The sequence below is a fragment of the Sceloporus undulatus genome, chromosome 6 (genome assembly GCF_019175285.1).
Source record: "Sceloporus undulatus isolate JIND9_A2432 ecotype Alabama chromosome 6, SceUnd_v1.1, whole genome shotgun sequence".
NCBI lineage: Eukaryota > Metazoa > Chordata > Lepidosauria > Squamata > Phrynosomatidae > Sceloporus > Sceloporus undulatus.
The window spans coordinates 32,340,590-32,365,912 of record NC_056527.1 but is presented as its reverse complement, the minus strand read 5'-3'; the positions used below and the strand labels follow the sequence as shown (position 1 = coordinate 32,365,912).

The 25,323-nt window shown below is 39.2% G+C and overlaps 1 protein-coding gene across 2 annotated transcripts in view; it reads right to left on the bottom strand.

Moving 5' to 3' along the window:
* Positions 1 to 25,323, bottom strand: part of DYNC1I1 (dynein cytoplasmic 1 intermediate chain 1) — a 251,011-nt gene that overhangs the window by 56,000 nt on the left and 169,688 nt on the right. For both annotated transcript variants that reach the window (XM_042476919.1, XM_042476920.1), the window contains exons 11-14: positions 21,389 to 21,535; positions 14,673 to 14,786; positions 11,245 to 11,378; positions 9,109 to 9,253 (exon numbers count right to left, since the gene is read on the bottom strand). In XM_042476919.1, the coding sequence (XP_042332853.1) occupies positions 9,109 to 9,253; positions 11,245 to 11,378; positions 14,673 to 14,786; positions 21,389 to 21,535 (540 nt within the window). The remainder of the gene's footprint in view (positions 1 to 9,108; positions 9,254 to 11,244; positions 11,379 to 14,672; positions 14,787 to 21,388; positions 21,536 to 25,323) is intronic.

Below are 25,323 nucleotides of genomic sequence, written 5' to 3'. Positions count from 1 at the left end.
TCCATATTACCCATAGGTATTTCTGCCATGTTTTGGGGCTTTCCTGGGCCTAGGAGAAGCTTTTTTAAAACAATAGGAAGTGAAGAGGAAGTGGCTTCTTCCTGTTTCAATTTTTTTTTTCTTGGGCGTAAACTGGCTCAGTGCAGGCCCAAAACATGGTGGAAATGCCTCTCATGCCTTAGAGAGCATTTAGGGAAAAAAGAAAAAAATATTTTGACCCCTGGGGACCAAGGGGTCCTCCAAATGTGGTGGAAATGTCTTCCAAATACCCAAGAGGGTATTTGGGAGCATCCCATTTACCCTCTGGTGAGTCACAAAAATGGCCATAGGGAGCCGCCTAAAGTCCACAGGTAACATTTTGCCAATCCCTGGTTAACAAGACTGATCACCCCTACGACTCTTTTCCTTAGGTTGTATTCAGCACAGGACATCCACATGTGAAACAGCTGAATCTTGTGTAAATGTGCATGGGGAAGGATCATCTCCCTTCCCCATTGCAAGCCTCCATGCACCTCAAAAACCTGCTCTGCAAGGCTGGAAGATCATGCCCTTCAACTGTCTCAATTTCATACGGAGAGTCCAAATTAATATTTTGTCATCCTACTTTTTCAGCTGATTTTTAAATACCCCACTTCCTCCCTCCGCCTCCTGTGTTTGCCCTTTGCCATCAACTTATGCCAAATGCACTCAAATTAACTTGGGGGAAGAGATGACAGAGTTTTACTCAGTGGTGTGCTAGCATCACATTGGCTCTACCTACTTAAACTGTGTTGAATTTTCAGGAGTGTTCAGCTTTTGCTATCCATTTGCCATTTGGAAGATGTGACTGTGAAAATATTCACAAAAAGTAACTCTGGGCCCAAACAGACAGGCCAAAATAAAGCTGCTTCGACTCAGTTTGGAGGTATGCTGTTTAAAAGATTCATGCGTCCTGAGAGGCCAGAAGCCACGGCAAAATCATGTTCCAGTCCTAAGGACTGGAGCACAGCTTTGGTGCAGCTTCTGGACTCTTAAGATGTGTGTGTCATTTAAATAGCATACTTCTAAAGTGACCTGAAGCAGCTTTATTTTGGCCTGTCTGTTCGGGCCCTCTCTCACCTTTCGAACATTTATTTGAAGCTGCCTGTAGCCACCATTCTTGCAATATGTTGCTTGATGTTGTTACAGTTTCATTCTTGTGAAAAGTTCTGCAATGTGACATAAGGTTTAGGAGAATTACTTATTGAATTATGACTCCTAACCCCCCCCCCCCAGCTGTGCAATTCTAGAAGTCAAAAAAAGGAACATTTCCAAGCTCTGGTTTTTCACATGCAATAAACTCCTCAGGAAGCTTTTTCTTTAAGGAAAAAAAAATCCTGTGGTTACAGTGGAATAGATAAGGAAAATCAAAGAAATATTGTGGAAAAATTCAGTGCTGACTTTTTGATCACCTGACTTCACTTGGGTTTTGCTCCTTCAAATTACCTAGAGAAAGACCATAATCTTCTCCTCATACTGGATGGGAGCCAGACCTCTGGCTCCAGAGGTAAAGGGCAAAAAGTAAAAATCCTGTCTGAACAAGCAGCTCCACCCATTGCTCTGAGTCAGTTTGGCTTTGTGACAACAAAACTGAGCTCTGAAGAAAATTCATTCATTGCTTTACTTCTGGAGAAATCTCAAAACGCTGTACTTGTACAAGACAGACAGAAAGATTTTCATGTAAGCCAGCATGCTGCTTAGTGAAGAATTTGCAACTGTACTCTTAATTGTAATTATAAGAACTGTACACTTTTAATTTCTATATAATATTTCCTCCCGTAGGATACAATATATTTGGCAGAAAAGAATTTTCTTCTTGGATTAGTTTAAAGAAGATATTTGCCTCCATGATACTACTGAGCATAGTGGGGAAGTAGAAGATTAATCAAATTAGGACAGCCTTTCACATTTATTTCCACTTCCTCTCAGATTAGTAGCTCTCAAAATATTGTGCTTATGCTGTCTATTTGTGGTCTAGAAAGTTTTGGGCCAGGAAGAGAGCTGGCTTCTCCTTCTTTACTTGTTCAGCTGCAAGTGAATTATACAGGTGAGTGCCTACTTTTAAGCACATAGATAATAGCTCTCTATGCTGGTGACCAGATATTGCACCATGTTTCTGGGACCTTTAATAATGTCCTAAGGAAATGCAGCTGAATGGTATACAACATGCTTAGCATACCAAAGACACCAGTATAAAACCTTGGAGAGTCACTGCCACTTTGTACAAACAATATTGAGATAGATGGACCAGTGACTGGACTAAGTATAAGAGCTTGAAATAGTTGCATTTTTGGATTTGCTATATTGGCTGAGGTATACTAAGAGTTGTAGTCAAAAAATGCAACTGTTCCAAGCTCTGCTTAATATCAGCCTGTGTGCTTCCAGACAGAAGGTTCCTGGCACTAACGGTCAAAAGACACTATGAAGCTATTCCATCATTCATATTTAATGGGTTATATTTTTGTGTGTCTGTGTATGCATGCATGCGTGTGCAGAAACAAAAAAAAGATGGAAGAAGCAGTGGGAAAACAGGAGGTTTACAAGCTGAAGACGCTCTCATTTTGCACACACACGCCCGCTGGAAAGAACTAATTGTATGATAAAAGCCTTGTTCAGAGACATGCCTGGTGCACCAGAAAAAGGCAGATAGATTTTTCTTGGGAGATATTGTATTGACAGCTGTGACTCAGCCACAGAGGCCAGACATCACATGCTAACACCACAATGGCTCCTGTCAGTCTGTGGACCAGCATGGGCCATGTAGGACCACAAGTCTGGACATCAAGTATTTGATTGCAGTAGTCTCAAAATGCCTTTCTTTGCTATTGCAATTTGAATGTGTATCAAATCTGTAAGGGGACTTGGAAACGCTGCAGTTGTCATTGTTATTGTTGGTGGTTGTGTGTAAATTTTAAGGGTGGATTCATTTGAGGTCTGCCAGAAATTCTTGTTCATCCCCTATGTCTGCTGTAATGTTCACTCTGCAAGGAAAAACATGCTTGCTTCCTTAAATTATATATAACTTATAAACCAGATGCAAGTGCCCACAGTCAGATCATAGTATGGGCATGTGGTGTGTTTTTCAAGGCAAGCCACTTTGTGCCACTTCTGTCTTGCTTCCTCCTTTCATGTGACTGAAACAATCTAGTTTGGTCCTGCCTTTTTGATTAGCAACTTCACTGTCATTGCATATAATGTATAAAGCATTGTTTTTCCAAATAATTTTATTTCCTCCAATCATGCCAATAATCTAAATCAAATCTGTAAGGGGACCTGGAAATGCTTCAGCTGTCATTGTTAACAGTTTAACTCTAGAGACTATGAAAAATCTATATTCTGCATTAAGTCCATGAATGAACCATTAAAAAATGAGATGCTATCCATTATCCAAAAGTAGCTTTTTTAAAGATCATTTAGGGAGGCCAGAATGGCCCCCTCCTTGTTGTCCTTCCACAGGTTAAGATCGTCTTATGCAGATAGTCTTTTAAAACAGACTTATGAGACAGGTTTTTAAAACAGAAAGTATGTAAAGAATGGGCTGGGGTGTTGTATTATTTAATAGCATTTTAAACACGTTAATCTTTTTACACTGTAGTTTATTATTTTAATAAGCAATCTATTTTAATATTGTAATAATTTAATTCTATTTTAATGTATCATTTTGCATGCTTTTAATTGTACTCTTCCTCTAATATCGTGACCCGTTCTAGGTCCCAGTTTTGGGAAAAGAGCAGGTTACAAATAAATAAATAAATAAATAAAATAATGATAATTTACCATGTTACATTTTTGGGAATATTACCTCTCATAGTTATATGGGTACCTCTTTTATATTACTGCTACTATTTTGTGGTACAAGGGAGGGAGCCTCTGAAGTAGTGTGAACTATTTCTAATGGCCATAACTGGTGCATTAAAAAGAAAGGAAAATTCAAAGGATGTCCTTTTAGATTAACTGCATTCCTTTTGCATTTTAAGTTCTCACAAGCAGCAGAATGCCTAATGCTTAGCTGTTCTGTAAAAGGATATAGAGAAGGTGGCCATATTGAAATTTTGAATTATCTGGGGGCTGGGGCTCTTTCATACTATGTAATTAGAGTACATTGATTCCACTTTAACTGCCATGGTTTCATCCTAGGCAATCCTGGGATATGCAATTTAAGGAAGGGGTATTTAGATTTCTTTAGCAAGAGAGAGTGAATACCTCACCAAAGTACAAACCAAGGATTTGATAGGATGCAGCCATTGCAGTTAAACTAGAATTATAGTGTGATAATTGCATAGTGTGAAAGGAAACATGTTCAGATCAATTAAGCTTCACAGGGACAGAGAAATTTCTGTGTTCCAGCAGCTGAAATCCTTTGACCATCTGGTGTAAGAAAGGCAGATATATTTCATTATAATCACTATCTATGTGTCAGTAAGCTTTCATTGTCACAATTTTGTAATGTACCATATAAGAAACAGACTGGAGAATATGGAGGACAGAAGATGTTAAAACAAATAAGAAACAAATAAGACAACAAGATAGCCTACATGACGTCACAGGAATGCAGAAGGATGAAAATGGTACTAGTAGACAGTAGAAGCAACTAATTAGGTAGGAAAGAAACAATCCAAGCCAGAATTTTGTTTCCTACTTGACCACATAGGAGAAACCATACTTATAGGGGCATTGCTCCATTTTTCAGAGAAAGGGTGACAGAAGAAATATGATTGGTCACAAATTATGTGAGGTATCGAAAGCAAAGGGAAGAGTAAGAACTTTGTGGCAAATAGTGATGATGCAGGAATGGGACATCAGTTAAAATATGACAAAATATGGTACTGTATGCTTCTGAGAAAGCTGTACCATATAAGGGTCAAAATTGTCTTTGCACAGAATATGCTGGGTTTTTAAAATGTAAGCACGTCATCTTGGCAACCAATGAGGCCAATAATGAAGGCCCATGGCAACTGCAGTGCAAGGGCCACAGTTGTCCACTCTTGATTTAGAGCAATATTACTCAGTGACAGTGGTCATAACTTTGAGCCTCTCTCTTTCCATATGACATGACTTCCTCTTTCATGTCATCTTTAACTATTCTCTCTCTTCTCTGTGTTGTCCCTACATTCTGATTTTAAGTTTAAACATTTGTTTTCTTCTTCCCTTTCAGTGTTGGTCATTCAAAAGACACTCCTAACAATGAGGTGACTGGGGCCCAAATAATAAACACTATGAGCCTCATCATATTAGAAAAGAAAGTTGAAATGGATTGGAAGAGCAGCAGTTTTCTCCCTCCTCTGCATGCTGTCAAAGCACTTCCATTCTCTTCCTGAGGGAGATAGTCATAAAACCACTGGAAAAATCAATTTGGCAAAAAGCACACTTTTATGATCATCTGCCTTGGGAAGGGAAGTGCTACCACAGCAGGCTGAGAGGCATGGACAAAGCTGCTACTCTTCTGGTGTTTTTCAGCTTTCCTTTCATGTGAGATAAGGTTCTATTTGTCCACTGTACAAAACTGGATTTTGTTTTTTGTTTTTGTTTTGTTTTTAAACTCTGTGTATCTTTATTGCAGTGACACACTATGACAACTGAAATTAGATGATCTTTTTAAAAAGTGTTTTACCAAGGAAGCATATTTTCTGGTCTGTCCTCTAGCAGCAATTCCCAAAACAGCTGTAGGATGAATATTCTATTTGAGCCACATGCAATTACAAAGTCATAAAAGGGCACCAGTTATTAATTAATTTATCCCCAGCATTGGTTAGTTGTGATGGGTGAGAAGTAGAAGCTTCAGCTGAAATCCTGTTCAGTCCTGTACAATCTATCTTCAGAAGCAAGCATCTTTCCTATGAAGCCATAGGTAAGCTTATTTATGAAAAGAATAAAGGGAGATACAACCCTTTCCTCCCTTCATGTGTTATAATTCTTCTTTTGTGTGACAAGATGATAAGCAGAGCTGGCACTTCTGAAGATTAACACTTGTTAATAATCCTGAGTATATATTAAGGAACAGGTGGTCTTTAGAAAACAATTTACATGTTCAAAGCACTATTAGCTAAATAGATACAAGACTCAACATATTCTTTGAAACAGGTTATCTCTTGACGTTTTGGCATCCCACTTCTGCTTTCATGGTACCTTTGTTCAGTCAGAGTCAAGCCTGCATTTTCCAATGCCAAAATGCCACAACTCTACATCATCAATCTTTCAAAAAGCATGAATATATTATGAATGCTATGTACCGTTATTCCATTAATCTGGTATGGTTGAGATACTTCCCTACATTTCTAAAGATTATGGCTTTTCTTCAAGGAATCCTAATAACTAGGTCTGTGGGTAGATTAATACTTTCTAAGTATTAATCTTTCTAAGGGTACGTACCTATGGACCTTTTTGGTTTCCCCTTCTTTCTCAGTTACTTTACTTTTCCCTCCTAAAAGCATAGACATCCCTCTATGTGGCTCCTTCCTGTTCCTCTTGTTAATTTTGAAGTACAGGTTGAGTGGGAAAAGCCTGTAACACTGGAGGCTGCAGGATCTTCACATTGATCACAAGGATATTGACCTTGCAATACAACAACCAGATCTGTTGGGTCTGGGTGGTTAGTGCAGCTGTACGTTTCCACAAAGAGAAATGCTCAGAACTATTTAGACCACTAGTGGACAACCATGGTAGGTTGTTGCTATAGTTATTGCCTTCAAGTCAATCTGGACTCATGAACAGGCCTATGAATGAGATATCTGTAAGAACCCTAGTTATCAAATGCCTCCTCAGGTCTTACAAACTCAGGGCTGTAGATTCCTTGATTGAATCAATCCGCTGTCTTCAACTTTATCAAGCATTATCATTTTTCCAGTGAATCATGTAATCTCATGATATGTTGAAGGACGACGGTCTAGTCACTCTCCCTTCTACTAAGAGTTCAGGCTTGATTTGCTTTAATATCCATTTGTTTTTCTTTAAAGTTGATCATGGTATCCACTGCTTCTGGAAAACTCTCCTCCAGCACCACATTTCAAATGAGTTAATTCTCTTCTTGTCAATCCTTTTCTCAGATATCTGGAGTACAATGATGTAGACATCTTCCAGGATCTCCCAGAGGGCTTTTGGAGAGCCTGGAGAACGCACTAGCTACAGCTACATAGCCAGCAATGATGATCCAGAGTCAGCCTGTGCAAGTGGCCGAAATAATGGATTTGTTCCCCATACTTCTCAAATTTCCTCACAACTATGAATGTGAGCGCAACAAAATCAGACAGATTTCCTCATTCCTGGTTCTGAACACTATCCACCAGGTAGTTTACTATCTTACTTACCTCCACCAGAAATGATGGCTCTCATATTATCTTCATATAATTATCTTAAACTGAGACAACAGAATTCTGTTGGTGACATAAACCAGCGTAAGCAAGTAGTGTTTGCACAAGCATCATATCCTGATTATAACTGTGCAAATGGAGTTCTGCTCATATAACTGTTGGCAGGGAGTTGGACTGGATGGCCCTTGCGGTCTCTTCCAACTCTATGATTTACAAGGTGTCACATAAGTAGAACTACATATTACACAATCATTCAGCATCATTCAAGTTTGCAACCATTTATGCATTTTCTGTAATCCAATAAATAGAAAGTGTAGCACACCCATAACATAACTATGCTTGCAGAACAATTTCTCTAGTGGATCTTAGCCTGTTTTAACAGCAGAGTGTGGTAAGATTTTATAGCTGTTAAAAAAACACCCTAAGACCAGTAAAAAAAATAATCTAATAAGCTCTGAATCAAACATTATAGAAATATGAAACAATCCTCTCCCTCAACACAAGACCTCCAGATTCTTCCGTTCAGAGATATATGTATGCTGTGTGGACCATCTTTTAAAGTAACAAAAATAACTAAATAAAAATATGTATGCAGATATTTACCTTATTGAACAACCTTATACAGGAACCCATCTCTCATTTTGTAATTGCACTGTGGATGCCAGGACTATCCAGCTGTTCTTACACTGGGCCAATTGGATGCTTTATAATCTGCCAGCCCTAGAATTTATGTCTAAAAAGTGGGTATTATGTTCACCCTTGCATAAAAATAATTCCAAATAATTTCCAATAATCAAATTGAACCTAATTGCTATGGAGGGAGGCAGCAACTTTAGGAGGGAGAGACTGAGGAGGATGAGCTTAATCGTCCTTTCTGTGCAAGACCAACCTATCACATTCGCCATACAACAATTAGGCTTATCCTCTATGTGAGAGAAAAATAATGTGTTGCACTTCTGGCCTTCTTACTTTTGACTGCATCTCCACCCACTACCTTTTCTTTCTTTCTTTATTCATTTATTTCATATACCCCCTTTCTCCCAGAGTGGAACCCAAGATGTCTCCCAAAGTAAATCCATTTAAAAATTAACAATGAAAATGTAAAAACAATTAAAATCACCACACCAAACAGTATAATATCATTTAAAAGACAAAGTTTTCAAAAAATAAACACACAGACCTAGTGGAGCATAGTAGTTGAGTGTTGGGCTACAGCCCTGGAAACCAGAACTCGATTCCCCACTTGGCCATGAAAACCACTCAGTGACCTTGGGCAAGCCACACTCTCTCAGCCTCAGGGGAAGACAATGGCAAACCTTCTCTGAACAAATCTTGCCAAGAAAACCCCATGATAGGTTCGCCTTAGGGTCGCCGTTAGTCTGAAACTACTTGAAAGCACACAACAAGAAAAAGAACATCTTCCTGTGTACACATTAAAAGCTGCTTAAACAAAAAGGTTTAAGGATTGTGAAAAGAGAGCAGGAAGGGGGTCAGCTTGGCCCCCCATGGAAGGAAATTGCAGAGGGTGGGAGCAGCCACTGAGAAGGCTCTCACTTTTTTGTTATCTTTGGTTTTTTCCCCTTCCTTCCATGAGTCACACTGGAACATGGACCTTGACAGTTTACCCTGAAAGAAATGCAGTATTGATGGTTTCTGCAACATAAGGTAAGGTAATAGCATGGTTAATTAAGACTGATCCCCTATTGCACTTTGCCTGGGGTCATTTTCTGTTATGAGAGAGAAAGCAAAGACCCAGACAAACTTCTTCATACTCTTTTCTTACCTTTGTGGTCCACAACTTGACAGTCCAGTCAAATGATGACGTGACAAATAGATGGGAGAAATCAATCGGACCCACTGCCATGTGACAGTTGATTCCTGTGACAGGACCCTGGTGGCCTTCAAAGACTTCACCAATCCCTGCTTTACTGCAGAAAGACAGTGGCATATATTCAGGAAATACTCAACAGCTAAAAATCTTGGGCTGATGCTTTCACTGTTTCCTTCATGACCAACCCCATGATCTAGCATCCTGGCTTCCATTCCATTGCTCAGGAGCAAATTTAAGAGTTCTGGGAAAGGCTATAAGTATAGAACTAGGAAAAGTTATGTTTTTAGACTATACAGCTCCTAAAGCGACACAGATATATTGAAAGAGATAGCAACGCACTAAGACAGGACCACAGATTTTGTATATGTAGCCACCCAAATAATTAAACAGCATATTAAAATAAGTACACATTAGCATAAATCCAGTTGCTGGTCTCAAAGAGAGTAGACCTATTGAATCAAATGCTGTCAACACTTATGTCAGTTCAATGGACCTGTTTTGGTTGGGACTAGCTAATGGATTTAGACTATCCATTTAATATTTTTAAAAACATAATAGTTTTTGTAAGTTTCTGTTCATTCCATATCAACAATTTACAATGGCGGTAATGGTAGTTAGTGTTAAATCTTTCTTCACAATATCCTTTTAAGATGAAAATGGTTTCCTTATTCAATAATGGGTGCAGAGGATGTATGTACTTCTTATTCCCTAAGATTACTGGGTTTCATTTCCTTCATACCGCACCATGTATAGAAAGCATAGCATAAAAACATTACTTTGGGACTATAATTCCCAGAATCCTCCAGCTTGTATGACTTTAGGCCATGTTGGCTGGAGAGTTTGAACAGCTGCAATCCATTAATTTCTCAAGCTCTATCCTGCCCTCCCCATTTCATTCCATTTTCTCATTCAGTATTTCCACATGCAAATTTCTAATTGATACAGAGTAACAACAGAGGCCTCTGAGTCAGACAAAAGGGTAATTGATAATGACACTATAACGATAATAAACCAACATTTCTGAATTGTTACACATAATGAAGCTTATCCATTATTCTGTGTAACAAATCAAAGTCATAGCATGGATTCACAGATGGTGAAGCTGAAGAGCTGGAATAAGGGGAGCTGTCTTACAACAGGCAACCACATTGAAACTGTTAAAAGAGAATCATTTGTACTCATTTAAATGAACATACGGAAATGATATTTCTCTTAATGAAACCCAAAGTGTATATTTGCACAGAATGTGAAGAAGGAAGGAAGGAAGACAAGTAGGTCTACATAACTTTTTATTTCATCAGTTCAAGGTGGAACAAGATAAATATGATGCTAGACATCAAACTGTTGTCCAAAATGTCCACTCTGTGTCATGTTCTCCTTTCTCTGTAATGTTTAGACAAACTTTCCATTGCTGTGATATTGTCACACCTTGCATTTCCCTGAATGCATGCAAGCAGCAAATATAGTTAGAAGGTTAACTGTTAGCCAAGATAAAGCCTGGGTAAGTTAATTTTTGGAACAATAACTAAAGAGGCCCTAGTCTTTGTTAATGCCTGTTGCAAAACACCCAGCTACAGGAAAATGACTGGACTTGTTGCCACTCTTTGTGCTGTTCTTCAACCACATGAAAATGGTTGTGCTGGGGGAGAGGCTGCTTAGATGGGTTTTGCAGGGTAGTGTGAGATGTATGTATAGAGACTTAGCTATGTGTCATATGTACAGTCAGCCCTCCATACCCATGGTCTCTTTATCCATGGATTCAACTATCTACAGCTGGAAAGACTACAAAAATATGTAAATTCCAAATAATAAACTCTGATTTTATGTAAGAAACCCCATTTTACTATGCCATTGTATATAATGGAACTTAAGCATCCAAGAAGTTTGGTACCCACAGAGGGGCCTAGAACCAAACCCCAATGAATTCCAAGGGTCCACAATAGATTCTCCAGTGCAGGATCTTGACCCATTTTATCCATTCATTCAGTGTATACCCCATGTTTCAATACCTTTTTTGGCCTTCATAGTGCAATGCAACCAAAATAAATATATGTGACGGCATTAGCAAAATGTGTTTTTTTAACATACCTTCCATGGCGACAAGCTGTATAGACAGTCCCCTCTTCACTTCCTACAACAAAGTTATTGACATCTCCAGTAGGGAAAGCCATTCCTGTAACTGCCACTGGCTTGGATTTATTGTATACCAGTTCCATGCTTTCCTAGAAAAATAAGCCACAGACATTGTTTTTGCAACCAGGGCCTGTATTCTCTATGAGCTATTTAGTTATGTAGTCTTTCCTGGCCTGACCCCTCCAAACCTGACAGAAATATAATTCACCCAGGCTCTGATTGCCAGCTGAATGGACCTCCTTCTCCCATGCTGCTAACGTCTGGTAAAGAAGATGGGGGATCATTATGACTACTGCAGTAGTGACTAAAAATGTGACTAAGGCTGCATCAACACTGAAGAAATAATCCAGTTCGGCACCACTTCAGCTACCATGGCTCAGTTGTATGGAATTCTGGGATTTGTAGTTTTGTGAGATATTTAGCTTTCTCTATTAGAGAGTTCTATTGCCAGGACAAACTACAGATCCCAGGATTCCATAGCATTTGTGCTATGGCAGTTAAAGCGACGTGAATCTGCACTATTTCTGTAGTGCAGGTGCAGCCACAGTAGTGATCATGAATACAAAACAATTACCTAGATTTACTCATACATACTGGCTCCTTATTCACAATTGCTACTGATCCACAATTATGGCACTATTGCCACAATCATAACTCTCCCCACAACCTACTTTACCAGGCATCAACCACTTGTGAAGAAGGAAGATCATTCTGCCAGTGATCAGATCCATCAATTTTGGAGGGGTCAGACCAGGAGAGTATACTTAACTAAAGTATACTTAACTAAGTAGCTGATAAGTAGCTGATAGAGATACAGGGCATGCTATTTTCTGAACAAACTACAGAAAGAAAGCATATTGCAAAACTAGTTTCCTATTCAGTTTGCATCTGTTGCAACTGTTCCAAAGTTATGGTTCATCTTCAACTCCTTCTTTTGGGACATATACATGGAGAGAGACAAAATGACCATTTATACATCTGCATTTGGAGGAGGTGGGTGGGAGGGTGGGTGATGAAACAAAGTGGTCCATTTTGTCTGTTTTCCTTAAGGAAGGGGGGGAGATGGCTGAAATGTTTTAGAGAAAGGTGCTTAATCTGCTAGTTTTTTTTTTAAATAGCAAGGAATATTTTGTCATGGTTCTGGGATTAGACGAGGGATGAGGAACTTGTCATTCCCTTTCTCTAATGTCTTTAAAAAAAAACAATTTAGGGCCTTACTGATTCAAAATGCAGCAGCCAGGTTAATTACGGGGACAGCAAGGTCTGACCATATAACACCTGTTTTAAAATCTCTTCACTGGCTGCCAATTCGTTTCCGGTCCCAGTACAAAGTGTTGGTTATCACCTTTAAAGCCCTAAATGGCTTGGGCCTGGGTTACTTGAGGGAACGCCTCTCCCTGCATAATCCACCCCACACTCTCAGGACATCAGGAAAACTGCTACTCAATCACCCTAAGGTGAGATTGACGACTACCCAACAAAGGGCTTTTATGGCCTTACCTGAAGAGATTCGCCTTAGTGGAATGGTAGAAGCCTTCAAAAAGGCATTAAAAACCCATCTCTTCCTACAAGCCTATCCTCCCAATTCCTTGTAATAATGTCTTCCCCCTACTGACCTTGATGTATTGACATTTAGGATTTTAATAATGTTAAATCGTATGTTTTTAGCTAATTGTTTTTGGAATTAATTCGTATTAATGTGCATTTTAATATGTCATTCGTGGTATTGTTTTTACTGATATGTTGTACACCGCTTTGATCCTGGGAAAAGCGGTTTATAAATAAACAATTTATTAATTTGTTGTTATTATTATTATTATTATTATTATTATTATTATTATTATTGCATATCAAAAGAAAGCCAACATGTAGTGAGAGAAAAGTGGCTTTCTTCTTACCTCTCCACATGTTGTCATTCTCCTTTCAGAGGGAGACAGATGTAAAGGCATGTCTTTTGCCAAACAGATTTTTCATGCACAACAAAAGGCACACTTTTATGACCGTCTGCCTCAGGAAAAGAGTAAAAGTGGTTCAACAGAATGTGGAGAGGTAAGGAGGTTGCGTGTTAGTTTTCTTTTGTCATGCAATAAGGCTCTTATTTATATCATTTACTGATTGAAAGCCCACCTCAAAAGGAAAAAAAACCTATCTGGAAGTATCAAGAGTTTTCATTTTTTGTTGTTGTTGTTTTGATTTTATTTGCATATTCCCATGTTTGCATCCAAAGCTTTCTTTAAATATTGCAGGTTTCTCTTTCTCCCCCTCCCTTGTGTTCTCTTTCTTCCCCCTTCCCATTAATCATGCAATTAGGGTCCCAACTAAGACCCCTTAGGATCTTCAGACTCAGGCAAGGTTATATATGGAGACACAGGGGCTGTACAAACAGCATGCAGTCTCCTCTTCTTCATCCAGATCGAGGCCACTGCAACTTTACACAGTGGCCCCAACCCAGCCTTCCAAGGGTGCAGAAAGGAGCTGCAAAAAGCATATCCTTTTTGCAGCCTCTAAAGAATGCCATAGCCGCGGCTATGGCATTTAGATGCAGCCCCGGAGGTGCATCATGATGCTGTGTGATGTGTGGAGTGGCACACGGCATCATGATGCCCTGGGGAAGGAGTCAGGGCATGCGTCATCAGGACGCTGCGCCCTGACTCCATCCACAGGCCGGCCTTTCAAGCCGGTGTATAAGTTCATAGTCTTCCAAATATTCTAGATCTAACATATAGGTTATAAGCAGTGCTCTGAATTGTGCCTGGAAATGAACTGGTAGCCAGTGAGCCTGTTTCAACCAGCTTTTATAACTACATATCTGAAGTTACACTGAAGCAAACGTATTATCATATCACAGTTATGCTGAATGCATAATAACTATATAGTTCTTTCCTATACCAGCAAGAGTTGGCACTATATCAAACAAGAACAACAACACATGAATATTAGGAGGAAAGAGGGAGGAAAGACATTAGTCAGAATTCTAATGTGATCTGTCTGCTTAGCTAAATCCTAAATGCAAATGAAAAGTGACACCACATGAAGATCTAGTCTGTATCAGCTCCACAATGATGTAGAGCAAGTGTGATATATTTATATACCACAGGCGACTTGCATGATTACCTGTGCTTTAAAACAGATTATTTCATTTTCACTTGAAACTGACCTGCATATTAACGCATTACCATAATTACATGATTTGAAGCAGAGGAAATGGGTTTTGGCTCCTACAGAAGCCAACTGCTGGAAGCAAGCTGCACTCTTTCAAGTTCATCCACAGGTTTTAGACTGCATGTGATGTGTGGTTTTAGCTTTTAGAAATGATGTTCCATTAAGTAACTATCCATTTTAACCCTGGCACTTTCTTCTTATATAGGTAAAAACAAACCCACCTGTGGAGTTGAGAGCATATCCAAACTCCAGGAACACATCTTTCCGTCTGTAGAAACGGTAATGAGGTTGTGAGCGTTCTGTGTTCCAACGACATTTACACAGTACACAGGGTGCTGAAAACACACAAAATGTCATGCATATAATAATCAGAAGGTGCCTATGAATACATTCGGGGGGGGGGGGTGTATGTTTCCTAAGGATGCAGATGCATTGTTCTAAAGGGCACTAGATTGTCACATAATGCCCTGAGTTCCTATTGTTGTCTAACAGGGGCTTCTTTGTCTTGCCCAAAGCCTGATAGCACATTATGAAACACACACACACATTTGTCATAGCTTCATTTTACACCATTAGAAATTGACCAAAATGATTTCTATGGCAAGATGTTGTAAAAGACATTTGCCGTGCAGTGATACATTATTATGCTGATGATGATGTTTGCTGCTAAAAAAAAAAATACCTGAAGAAAGAGGCAACTTTTCAAATAGATCAAAAACATGTAGCCTTCACTGAAGAAAACAACTGCAGAAAAAGGAAGGAAAGAAAGAAAGAAAGAAAGAAAGACAACCTACTAACTTTGACAGTGTGACCATTCCAGAAAATATTGTGCAACACACTTTTGTGGGGGGGGGGGGGGGAATGTCAGCAAATCCATTAAGCCACCTTAATAATAGGACAATTTATTCTCTCAGGCCCACTGAGGTTAGCTTGAAGTAACTGCACCACTCTATCACATTTCCCTCTAGATTTAAAATGGACTAACAATTCTTTTCCACTCTGAGAGGAACTAGTTTTCAAAATTGTCTAAATGCCTTGCCCTCCAACCTTCAATGTATGAAGGTTATCACAACAAAGTGAGAAAAAGCCCAGGCACACAAGAAATTCTTCATGAATTTAGGGGCAATGAAAACTGGATCTTAGCTCTGGTAAGAACAAATGTGTTGCTTATTCCATTTAAACTTAGGGTAACAGAGACAGGACTGCTTTTCTTTTCCTGTCTGTCTGTAGCAATTAAATCTTCCTGTTTAATTGATGGGTGAAAACTGAAGTAGGTTTTAGCTAAAAAGGAGAAACTTTTTAGTGTGTCTGTGCCTGTCTACATGCCTTCAAGTCACTTATGGACCTATGAAAAGCCCATGAATTTAATACAGTTTCCTAAGGCAATGAATACTCTCCCTTCCAAGTACAAACCAGGGATAACCCTGTTTAGCTTCAATATTTGGAAATAAAACAGATTTCCTCAAATGCTGGTGGGTTTCCCTTCACAGGAGGTTGGGTAACCATCTGGCTGGGAGAAAGAGAATCAAAACTTATTTAAGAGAGACTTCACTCTTCTGGGCAGACAAGTTTTTGAACAAGCTGGGTTTTGGAAGAATATAACAATTATTACTGCTGATGCAAATTTAAGAGAAGCGTATATAACAGGAGCAACAATTTGTCCCTCAAATGGGCCTAAAACAAGCTAACTTCAAACCACAATTAATGATCATGGCTTGATGAGATAAACCATAGAAACACATTTTGGAGGCTTAATACCGAACTGCTGATCATCTCATCTGTGTACATCCACCTAATGCTAAAATTGTCTTTATTATGTCCAAAGGTAAGACACAGTCTTTCCCATTTGTTCTTACAATAAATTTGTGAGGTAGGGTAGGCTGATAAATGTTGACTATTACTATTTACTATTAGCAGATAATATCAAAAGGATTGTGACCAGATTAAAAGCAAGCACAGGAAAACAAGATTGCATTTATGGTCACAGTAGCTTTTCTTATCATTTTTAAAAACACACACAACTGTTTCACAACTTGCAAGATGTATGGCTTGGTGCACTAGCTCAGCAAATTGGTTCGGAGGTGGCTGGCTTCAAATCCTTCCAATCCCATTGCATCCTTGCTTAGTTAGTACTCATTTGCCAGCCAAAACTGGCCTTTCATATGTATTTATATGAAAGAAAAGCAAACCAAGTCACCTCATATCTCAGTTTACTGGACATTTGCCCTTCTCACTATGGCACTTGGGCAGGTAGGTAATACAGTCCCCTTGAGCCCGGAACTACAAGAAGGAATGGGGGCAAAGTTCGAATAGGTGGGGCACCGTTCAGTAGCACGAAGAACAACTCCCTGTTTTCCTCGCAGCACTTCTTGTGCAATGCCTGGCTTTAATCAGAGCTGTCAGCTGTCAATTTCAGAAGCAATAAGTCTCACTGTAAAATTGAAAAGGATGCATCAAACGGGAGAGTGGGAGGCAGGGAAATGGGAGAAGGAGGGGAGGGACACAGACACCAATGGTACTTTGCAAAGAATCTAACCAAGCTCCTTCCTTTCCCAAGAGAAGAAGATGCCATCTTGCTTTTATTTATTTTGCAAATGAAATCATCATGCTTAGAGGGTTGTGTGTATGTGTGCGTATTTTAAAAAAGTAATTAAAATTTCCTGTTATCCCAAATAGCAGATGTGTGGTGGGTGTGAAAGGAAATTATTGAGTAATGTGTGGTGGGACTCTCTTCCCTTATGAATCCTGGCACCGGTTTGGAGGGATAAGCTCAGGAAATTTGGAACCCAGTGGTTCGTGGCAACATGGTATTTATTTTCCAGCTGGGGACAGTGGGGAGGGGGAGAGAGAAATTCTTCTTTTTATGTAGACTGTAAAATTGAATTTTGGAGGAAAGAAGTGTTGAGTTACCAGCTGGCTTGTTTCAGTGCGCTTGTGAGTGCTACCCCATTTCCAAGAAAGGAGCACACGTCCACGCAGCAGTGGTTCAACCCACGTTTTGACAATTTTCCAGCTCACTGTGAGTTGCAGTCAAGAATCAGCAGAATATGGCAAACTATCTTTTTGAGATAATAACTCTGAAAATCCCCCCAGCCATCATGGTCAGCATGGGGACTCTGGGAGCTGTCATCCAGAAAAGTTATTATTATTTTTCCAGGCTCAGAGAAACACATAGATTCATGTGCATGTTTAGCTCATCCCACTGTCTGATCTTGCAACCTAAGCAGGGTCAGCTCTGATTTGTATTTGGATGGGAGACTACCAACAAATATTAGGTGCTATAGGCTATATTTCAGAGGAATAAACTGGCAAAACCACCTTTCAGTATTCTTTGCCTAAGAAAAATTCATGGGGTTGCCACACATTCACAGGTGATTTGAAGGTGCACACGAGCACACACAGACACACACTGTTTTGAAATAGTTCTTTTCACTGGGCATGAGGACAAAAAGCCATTCCAGTCTCAATGCAGATGTAACATAGAAACAGAGCCAAAGTCTGGATTGATACCAGTACACACAAGTACTAGGGATTTCAATTTTACCTCATACTTACATTTTATCTAAAAAAAATTCTCCCACTCCAGTACAAAGGTAAAAAAAGAAGGAAAATTCAATTGGTTCCAATGGCATTTTCCCCCTTTTTTAAAAAACATCACCCATGTTGGTAGAGTGATTTATTTAAAATTTTGCTACTACTCACCTGCAGGGGTTAAAAAGAAGCAAAAAATCTATTGCTTTCCAAGACTTCTTTCAGGTTTTAAAAACACCCATGTTGATGGAAGCATTTTTAGATTAAAACGGACAGAGGTTTTAAATGTAATCTATCCAATATATTGTTTATTGTGGGTTTTTCGGGCTATGTGGCCATGTTCTAGAAGAGTTTATTCCTGACGTTTTGCCTGCATCTGTGGCTGGCATCTTCAGAGAATGCAAGATGCCAGCCACAGATGCTGGCGAAATGTCAGGAATAAACTCTTCTAGAACATGCCCACATAGCCCGAAAAACCCACAAAAACTATGGATGCTGGCCATGAAAGCGTTCAACTTCATATCCAATATATGTTAGCCCCAGTCAGATGGGGGGCATGCATACTTTTATCTGTATGTTTAATGTGGAGTGTAATTTGGCTCTTAAGATATTTACGTCAAAGAAAAACAAGTGTGCTTACAAAGCAACGTAAGTTGGACATGTACAGATCTTGCTCATAAATGTATGTATTTATTCCATCCTAAAAAACCAAATTTCTTATAGCCTCAGTGTTTTCTTATGAAGTGGAATACAGAAAAGGGCAGTTGTGATAATAACAATTATCATGAACTTTAAAGGACTAGTTAGCATAGTTTCTGCCATCTGTGAATTGCTATACAATTCTTCTTAGCATCCATTATGTTTAAAAGAAGTATACATTTGTAAAACCATTTCCAAAACTGCACAAGCATGAGGTAGAAAGGGAATTATGTCTTATCATCCTGATGGTGGGTTGAGACAATCACACGCAAAATCCTGAATACGTCATAATGGTGGTACATGCTCTTCCGACAATATAATCTGATACTTGTGTACCCAGAAGTAAATGCTACTGATTTGCTTTGACTCTTACTCGCAGGTGACTGAGCACAGAATTTCAATCTGAGCAGTTTTGAATTTAAAAAAGAAAATTAACAATTAGATAGGAGCAAACTAAGTGAGTGATCTGGCATGACAGTGGTGCCATAGAAAATATGCATCATGAGCAACAAGAAGACAGCAGCACTTTCACATCTCTGAAAATGTCTAATCTGTACTAGCCCTTACAAGAAGGCTCAGCAACTTTAATCAGTACAAATACTGATTAAATACTGGATAGGAAGGAAAAGATTTCCCTTTTCTCTATGGGAATGTTTTAGATGAGGTTCCAGGTATTTCTGAGGAGGGAATTACCCCTGCTTCATCTTTTGTTCATGTCTGCCCGCAACTGGAAATCCATGCTTTGAAATTCACGTCATAGCCACATGGGGCCGAAATGTGTAGGCTCAAACCCCACAATTCTTATTTTCTAAGACTTCAATATGTAGTTACAAAAGCCACAGACAAGCAACTAGAGGGTGTTAAGTGAACCGGTAAGTATGATGCTCTACACCCCAACACAAAAACATTCTCTAAAGCTTAGAAAGTTTCCCCCCCACACTAGAACTTCTGAAATCCAGCTAACATGGATAATAGCCATGCTGGCTATTCTGGAGAATTCTAGGACATATAGTTCTAAGATAAGAAAACCTAAGAGATAGTGTTTAATTTGGATAACGTAATCTCTATGTTCTCACCTGTTTTCATTAAACAGTGCACATGAACTAGGGATTGGTGTGACACTGGAAAATAATCTAGCAAAAGATGGTGGTCCTAACCAGACAGGGATATAAGAAATTAGGTATTTCTCCAATAGACAATCAGTAAATAAGGAGGCTCACAAGAAACAACAACAACAACAAAACCAGACTGAGATTCGGCATAGTCCAAAAAATATCTTTTCTAAGGCCTCTCTTCAACTTAGGTCAGTTCATGCTTGGTTAGTCTTAGTGGTATAGCTACCAGTGATCCAGCAGAGGTCACTGAGCCTCGACTAAGATGCCCCCCCCAATGAAATTTTCCTCCTGTTCCTAGATTTCTGGCATTGTAGTAACTTAAAACCTCAAGTGAGGAACTAGGGCTTGTCTACATTACATATAAACACTGAATTTGCCCTGGGGTAACTGCACGATGCTTGTATTATGCAGGCCCTAAATCCCAAATCAGGTCCAGACCATCTTTATTATGCCCAGACCCGATTTCGGTTTTCCACTCGTTGTTCCACATTAAAACAACTTACCCTTTGCTCCAGGTTTGCTCCAGAATTCCTGAATTATTATTATGTACCTTTATTAAACCTGGACCTATACATCCCAGCTGGTTAGTTCCTTTCTGTCAGGCATAACAAGCTGCAGGCTCTATTACTGCCTATTTCCCAAAGGCCGTTCAGATCTGGTGGGTTTTCTCATGATTCAAAACAAGCAAGCAAGCAAGCCAAAGCAAAGCAAAGCAAAACCAAACAAAACAAAACCCTGTTTTAATGATCTTTCTGGTATATTGTGCTATTTCTTTATCCAAAGGCTTATTTGGAATTGTTTCCTCCCCATTCCCCCATGGTGAGCCACAGGACTGATTTTCAGCCAAAAGAATGGTCACAGAAGTTATCAAAGATCTATTTCCAGGATTCATTTCTTAGGTTATTAGTATATTTTGCATCTAATTGTAGCTGTGTGCCATGATGGGGGATTGGAGGGTGCTACTCCAGGCAGATTTTGGGAACTGGGGCAAGAGGGATTCACTGGATTATTTTTATTTTATTTTATTATTTTTAAAAAGGATTGGGACGAACTGAGAGATTGAGGGCTCAGGGTCTGCAAAAAAGAGGTTAGGGCTGCAGTTTTTCCATCCCCAGTTTCACACATTATAATATTTCCAGGCCATGACAGAAGGCTGTGAATTGTTAAAAAGACAAATAAATATAGTTTGTTGGGACACCAGATTTTTCTGACAGAGAAGACTAAATATCTCACAAAACTACAAATCTCAGAGTTCTATAACATTGATCCATGGCAGTTAAAGCAGTGTCAAACTGCATTAATTCTGCAGTATCGCTACAATTCTGCTCTCCTGGAGTCTTAATGCAACAACCAAACCCCTACACCCCTGAGTTACCCCTGAAAAATAAGAAAGGAAGGAACTATTTTTAAAATAATGGCAGCTAAGTATATTTTGGGCCTTGGATTAACAAATATAATTAATTACTTTTCAAAACTTAATTTTATTAGTTCCAGTAGTCTATCCTACCATGTATTATTTATAATTGCATGGTTTTACACTACAAGCTTGCAGCTATTAATAATGGCATTTTTAAAACAAGCAAGTTCTTTACCGTGTGTGCTGCTGCAGAAAGGGGAGTACGTTGAACTGGTGTCCTTCTGTGACTACGATTGTCCCACAATACAATTTGACCAGAATAAGTTCCTCCAACAACCAGATTTGGATGAAAGCGGGCAAAGCAGACAGACATCACAGATGACTAGAATAATAAAAAAAAAAGAATAGAGAAAATTTGAAAGGGTTTATTTTTAGCTGTTAAGTCACCTTCTTTTGTTTCCGTTTAAGAAAATAATCCTAGAATTAATATTCTGAAGCATATTTTCCTTTGATACCTCATTCTTTGAAAGTCTAAACCCTTTAGAAATATAAGTTTGGTTCACCCATACATATTGAATGACTAACTGACATAACAGATACAAAGCCTGTCTTGCCACCATTTCAAGGTCTTCAAGGTAGCTTGCAAACATGGTGTATCTTTTTTTGTTTTAATTATTGTTTTCAAAATTTCACAATAGAGGCATCATTTTCTTCTCTCAGATATACAGGTGGCAATGCAGGACTATAACAATAAGTTTCCACCCCACATTTCTTATTCATATATACTGATATCTGTATTGTAAAAGTTACATCCTGAACAGTTTACATTCTCAGCAGGAGGAGGCTTTACCACCTGTATATCTGAGAGAAGAAGACGATTTTTCTATTGTAAAAATTTGAAAAAGTTTCAATAAACAATAATTAAGCAAAACAAAACAAAGAAGATTTCTATGCAACTCTCTCATGAACAAAAGATTCCATAGCTTGGATTTTGTTATATCAGAAGAGCATTTTCATTGTAATAAGACAATGGCTGTAATCAAAGTCTTACAAATGAAAGAACATTTATGCCATTGATCAGCCACTACCAGGATTAACTCAGTATGAAGGCCAATGTAATCCAGTTGGGTTTTATTCTTCTGGGGGGGGGGAATCAATATATTTTTCTTGTATAATTTTTAAACATTATTAATCTAAGATATGCGGATGACACCATACTACTAGCATAAAACATCACAGACTTGGAATAATTACTAAGGAAGGTTGAAGAAGAAATTGCAAATGTGGGCTTGTTGCTGAACATAAAGAAAACAAAAATAATGCCATGGAGGATCTACATAAATTCAACCTAGATAATGAGGAAACTGAAATATTTAAAGAGCTCTTATCACTTGGATCAAACATTGATCAGAATGGAGACTACAATCAAGAAAACAAAAGAAGACCAGAAATGGGAAGGGCAGCAATGAACAAACTAGACAAAGTCTTAAAGAGTAAAGATATACTACAGAGCACTAAAGTTAGAATCATACAAGCCATTGTATACCACGTCACCATGTATGGATGTGAGAGCTGGCCAGTGAAGAAAACAGATAAAAAGAAACTCAACTCATTTGAGATGTGGTGCTGAAGTAGAGTGCCATGGTCAGCCAAAACAAAAACAAAAACAAATAAATGGGTCCATGATCAGATCAAGCCTGAACTCTCCCTAGAAGCCAAGATGATTAAATTGAGGCTGTCATACTTTGGCCACATCATGAGAAGGCATGAATCATTTGGGGGGGGGGATATTATGCTAGGAAAGGTAAAAGGCAGTAAAAGAGAGGAAGACCATACTAAATGGATAGACTCAGGGAGGTCATGGGTCTGAATCTACAAAATCTAAGCAGAGCAGTGGAGGATAGGGACACTTGGAGATGTCTCATCTACAGGATTACCATGAGTTAAGGTCGCATCAAGGGAAGCTAGAAATAACAATAACTAATATTTTAATATTTGGGAGAAATATCCCAGCTAAATAAAAGCTCTTCCCATTTTTCAGAAACATGCCAAAGTCTATCCAGTAGCTTCCAGTTGGTAAGCACTGGCAGAATAGCATGCTGGACTAGATTGACTTTCTGTCCAATTCAGCAAGAGCTCTGTTATGTCCTTATGACTCTTTTTCTTCCTCTCTATATCTCACTGTGGATAGTATTTACAAATCTGAAAAAGGTTCATTTTCTGCCTAGGAAAGCTGTTTTTTATTTTGGAAAACTGATGCAGGCCAGATCTGGATTAGTGATGGCACATCCCCTTAACCGCAGATGGATATGCTCATAACAGATAGTCATCTGCATTATCTTGGCTGGGAAACTTGACCTCGGGGCCCACATCTGACATACACATGATGAGTGCAAACTGCCTGCCTATACTGCTGTTCATGTACTGGGATGGCTTCCTGCCAGTCACCAAAGCTTAGATCCTTCTGGAGGAGAGTGTTCAATAAAAATTACTCTAATAGAAAATTAAGATTTGCCTTGGGTAGAAGCATCTTCTTTAAAAATGTCACTCTCTGGGGCATTTTGTGGGAAATGAAAGCAGATCGCATTTGTGGGCACTTGGAATATGAAATATTTCCAGCTACTGACAAAGCAAGCAGCAGACAATGAAATATAAAAGTAACACATAAGCAGTTGATGCCATATCATTCATGATTTAGTCACCAAAATCAGGGGAACATGGAGGTCTAGTGGCTTCTACTCCTAATATCTTCCTAAGGTGTCTGAAAGTAACTAAAGATGCCTGGAAAGGGTTGTACTGTTTCAATACTTTTTGGACTCATTTCAGCTATCTAAAGCAGTTCTCAAAGTACCGACCTCTAGAATCCAAGTAGAACTTCTGCATCAACAGCAACAACAACACCTTGACAAGAGTTAAGCTCCAAAATCCAATTTCCCTCCAACGTTCACAGATAAAAATTTGGACAGATGTGGCCAAGAGACATCAGGTGTGGTCAAGATGAGGAAAGGTATTACTGTAATGAGAATGAATACACAATACACTGCTGCAGCAGTTTATTTTTGCCTGAGCCTACTGGAAAGAGTATGAATCCAACCCCATCTCTACTGTCTCCTCTGTTGAGGAAATTGAGTGCAAGCTACTCTTCCACTTTGAACTCAGTTTGCACCAACTAAAGTAATGTGAGAACAAATGAGGGAAGAGGGATGAGGAGAGAGAAACTGGGACCTTTTGAAGGCATGTTTCCACCCCTTCCCCTCCTTTCCTCCTCCTGGCTGAGTTAATGGAGTTTGCAGCAAAGAAGTAAAAAGAAAGACAAAGGCCCTGGTCAGACCAGCCTGAAAGGCTGGCCTGGGGTCAGAGTCGAGACATTGCTTGCACTCCATACGGCACGAAGGCAAGCCGTATAGTTGCAGCAATGCAGCTATGTTGCCCTTTCGAGGGTGCAGAAGGGAGCCTCTTTTTGCTGCTCCTTTTTGCACCCTCAAAAGGCTGGATCAGGGCCATGGTGTGAGGTTGCCATGGCCCCAATCTGGCTGGAGGGGCATTTAGTATTTTCAGCCAGAGAACTCTTGTTCTTCACCAAACTCTAAATCCCAGAGTTCCAGAGGAGGCAGACAGAGCAGTTAAAGTGGTAAAATAGCATTATAACTGTGTAGCGTGCAAAGGGCCATTGTTATGGCTGCCCTTGGATGACCTTAAAAGTTTATTGTATATTGGACATATCACTTCTGTTATCAGGGGAAGTATTCCTCTGTATAACAATTAGTGAGGAGCATGAGATGTAAGGTGTGTTTACACTGATGTCCAGCTGGTGGGCTTCCCATAACGAACTGGTTGGCCACTATGTGAACAAAAAGTTGAACAAGATGGTATACCCTACAAGTGCCCTGATTTGGCAGGGGCAGTCCCAATGAACACTTTGTCCTTCCACTTTTTCATCTGCTTTTTAAAAAATTCTCCTTTTTTCTTCCCCTTTTCTTTCTTTGGGGCTTCCTTGATCTGAGTCTATCCATCTGGAATGCTGTCTTCCTCTTTTCCTACTGCCTTCTACCCTATCAAGCATTATTGTCTTTTCTAGTGAGTCATGCCTTCTCATGACATTTCTACCAGTTTTTTTTTTTTGGGGGGGGGGGACGCTAACCCAAACCGTCAAATCTGATGGAAACATCG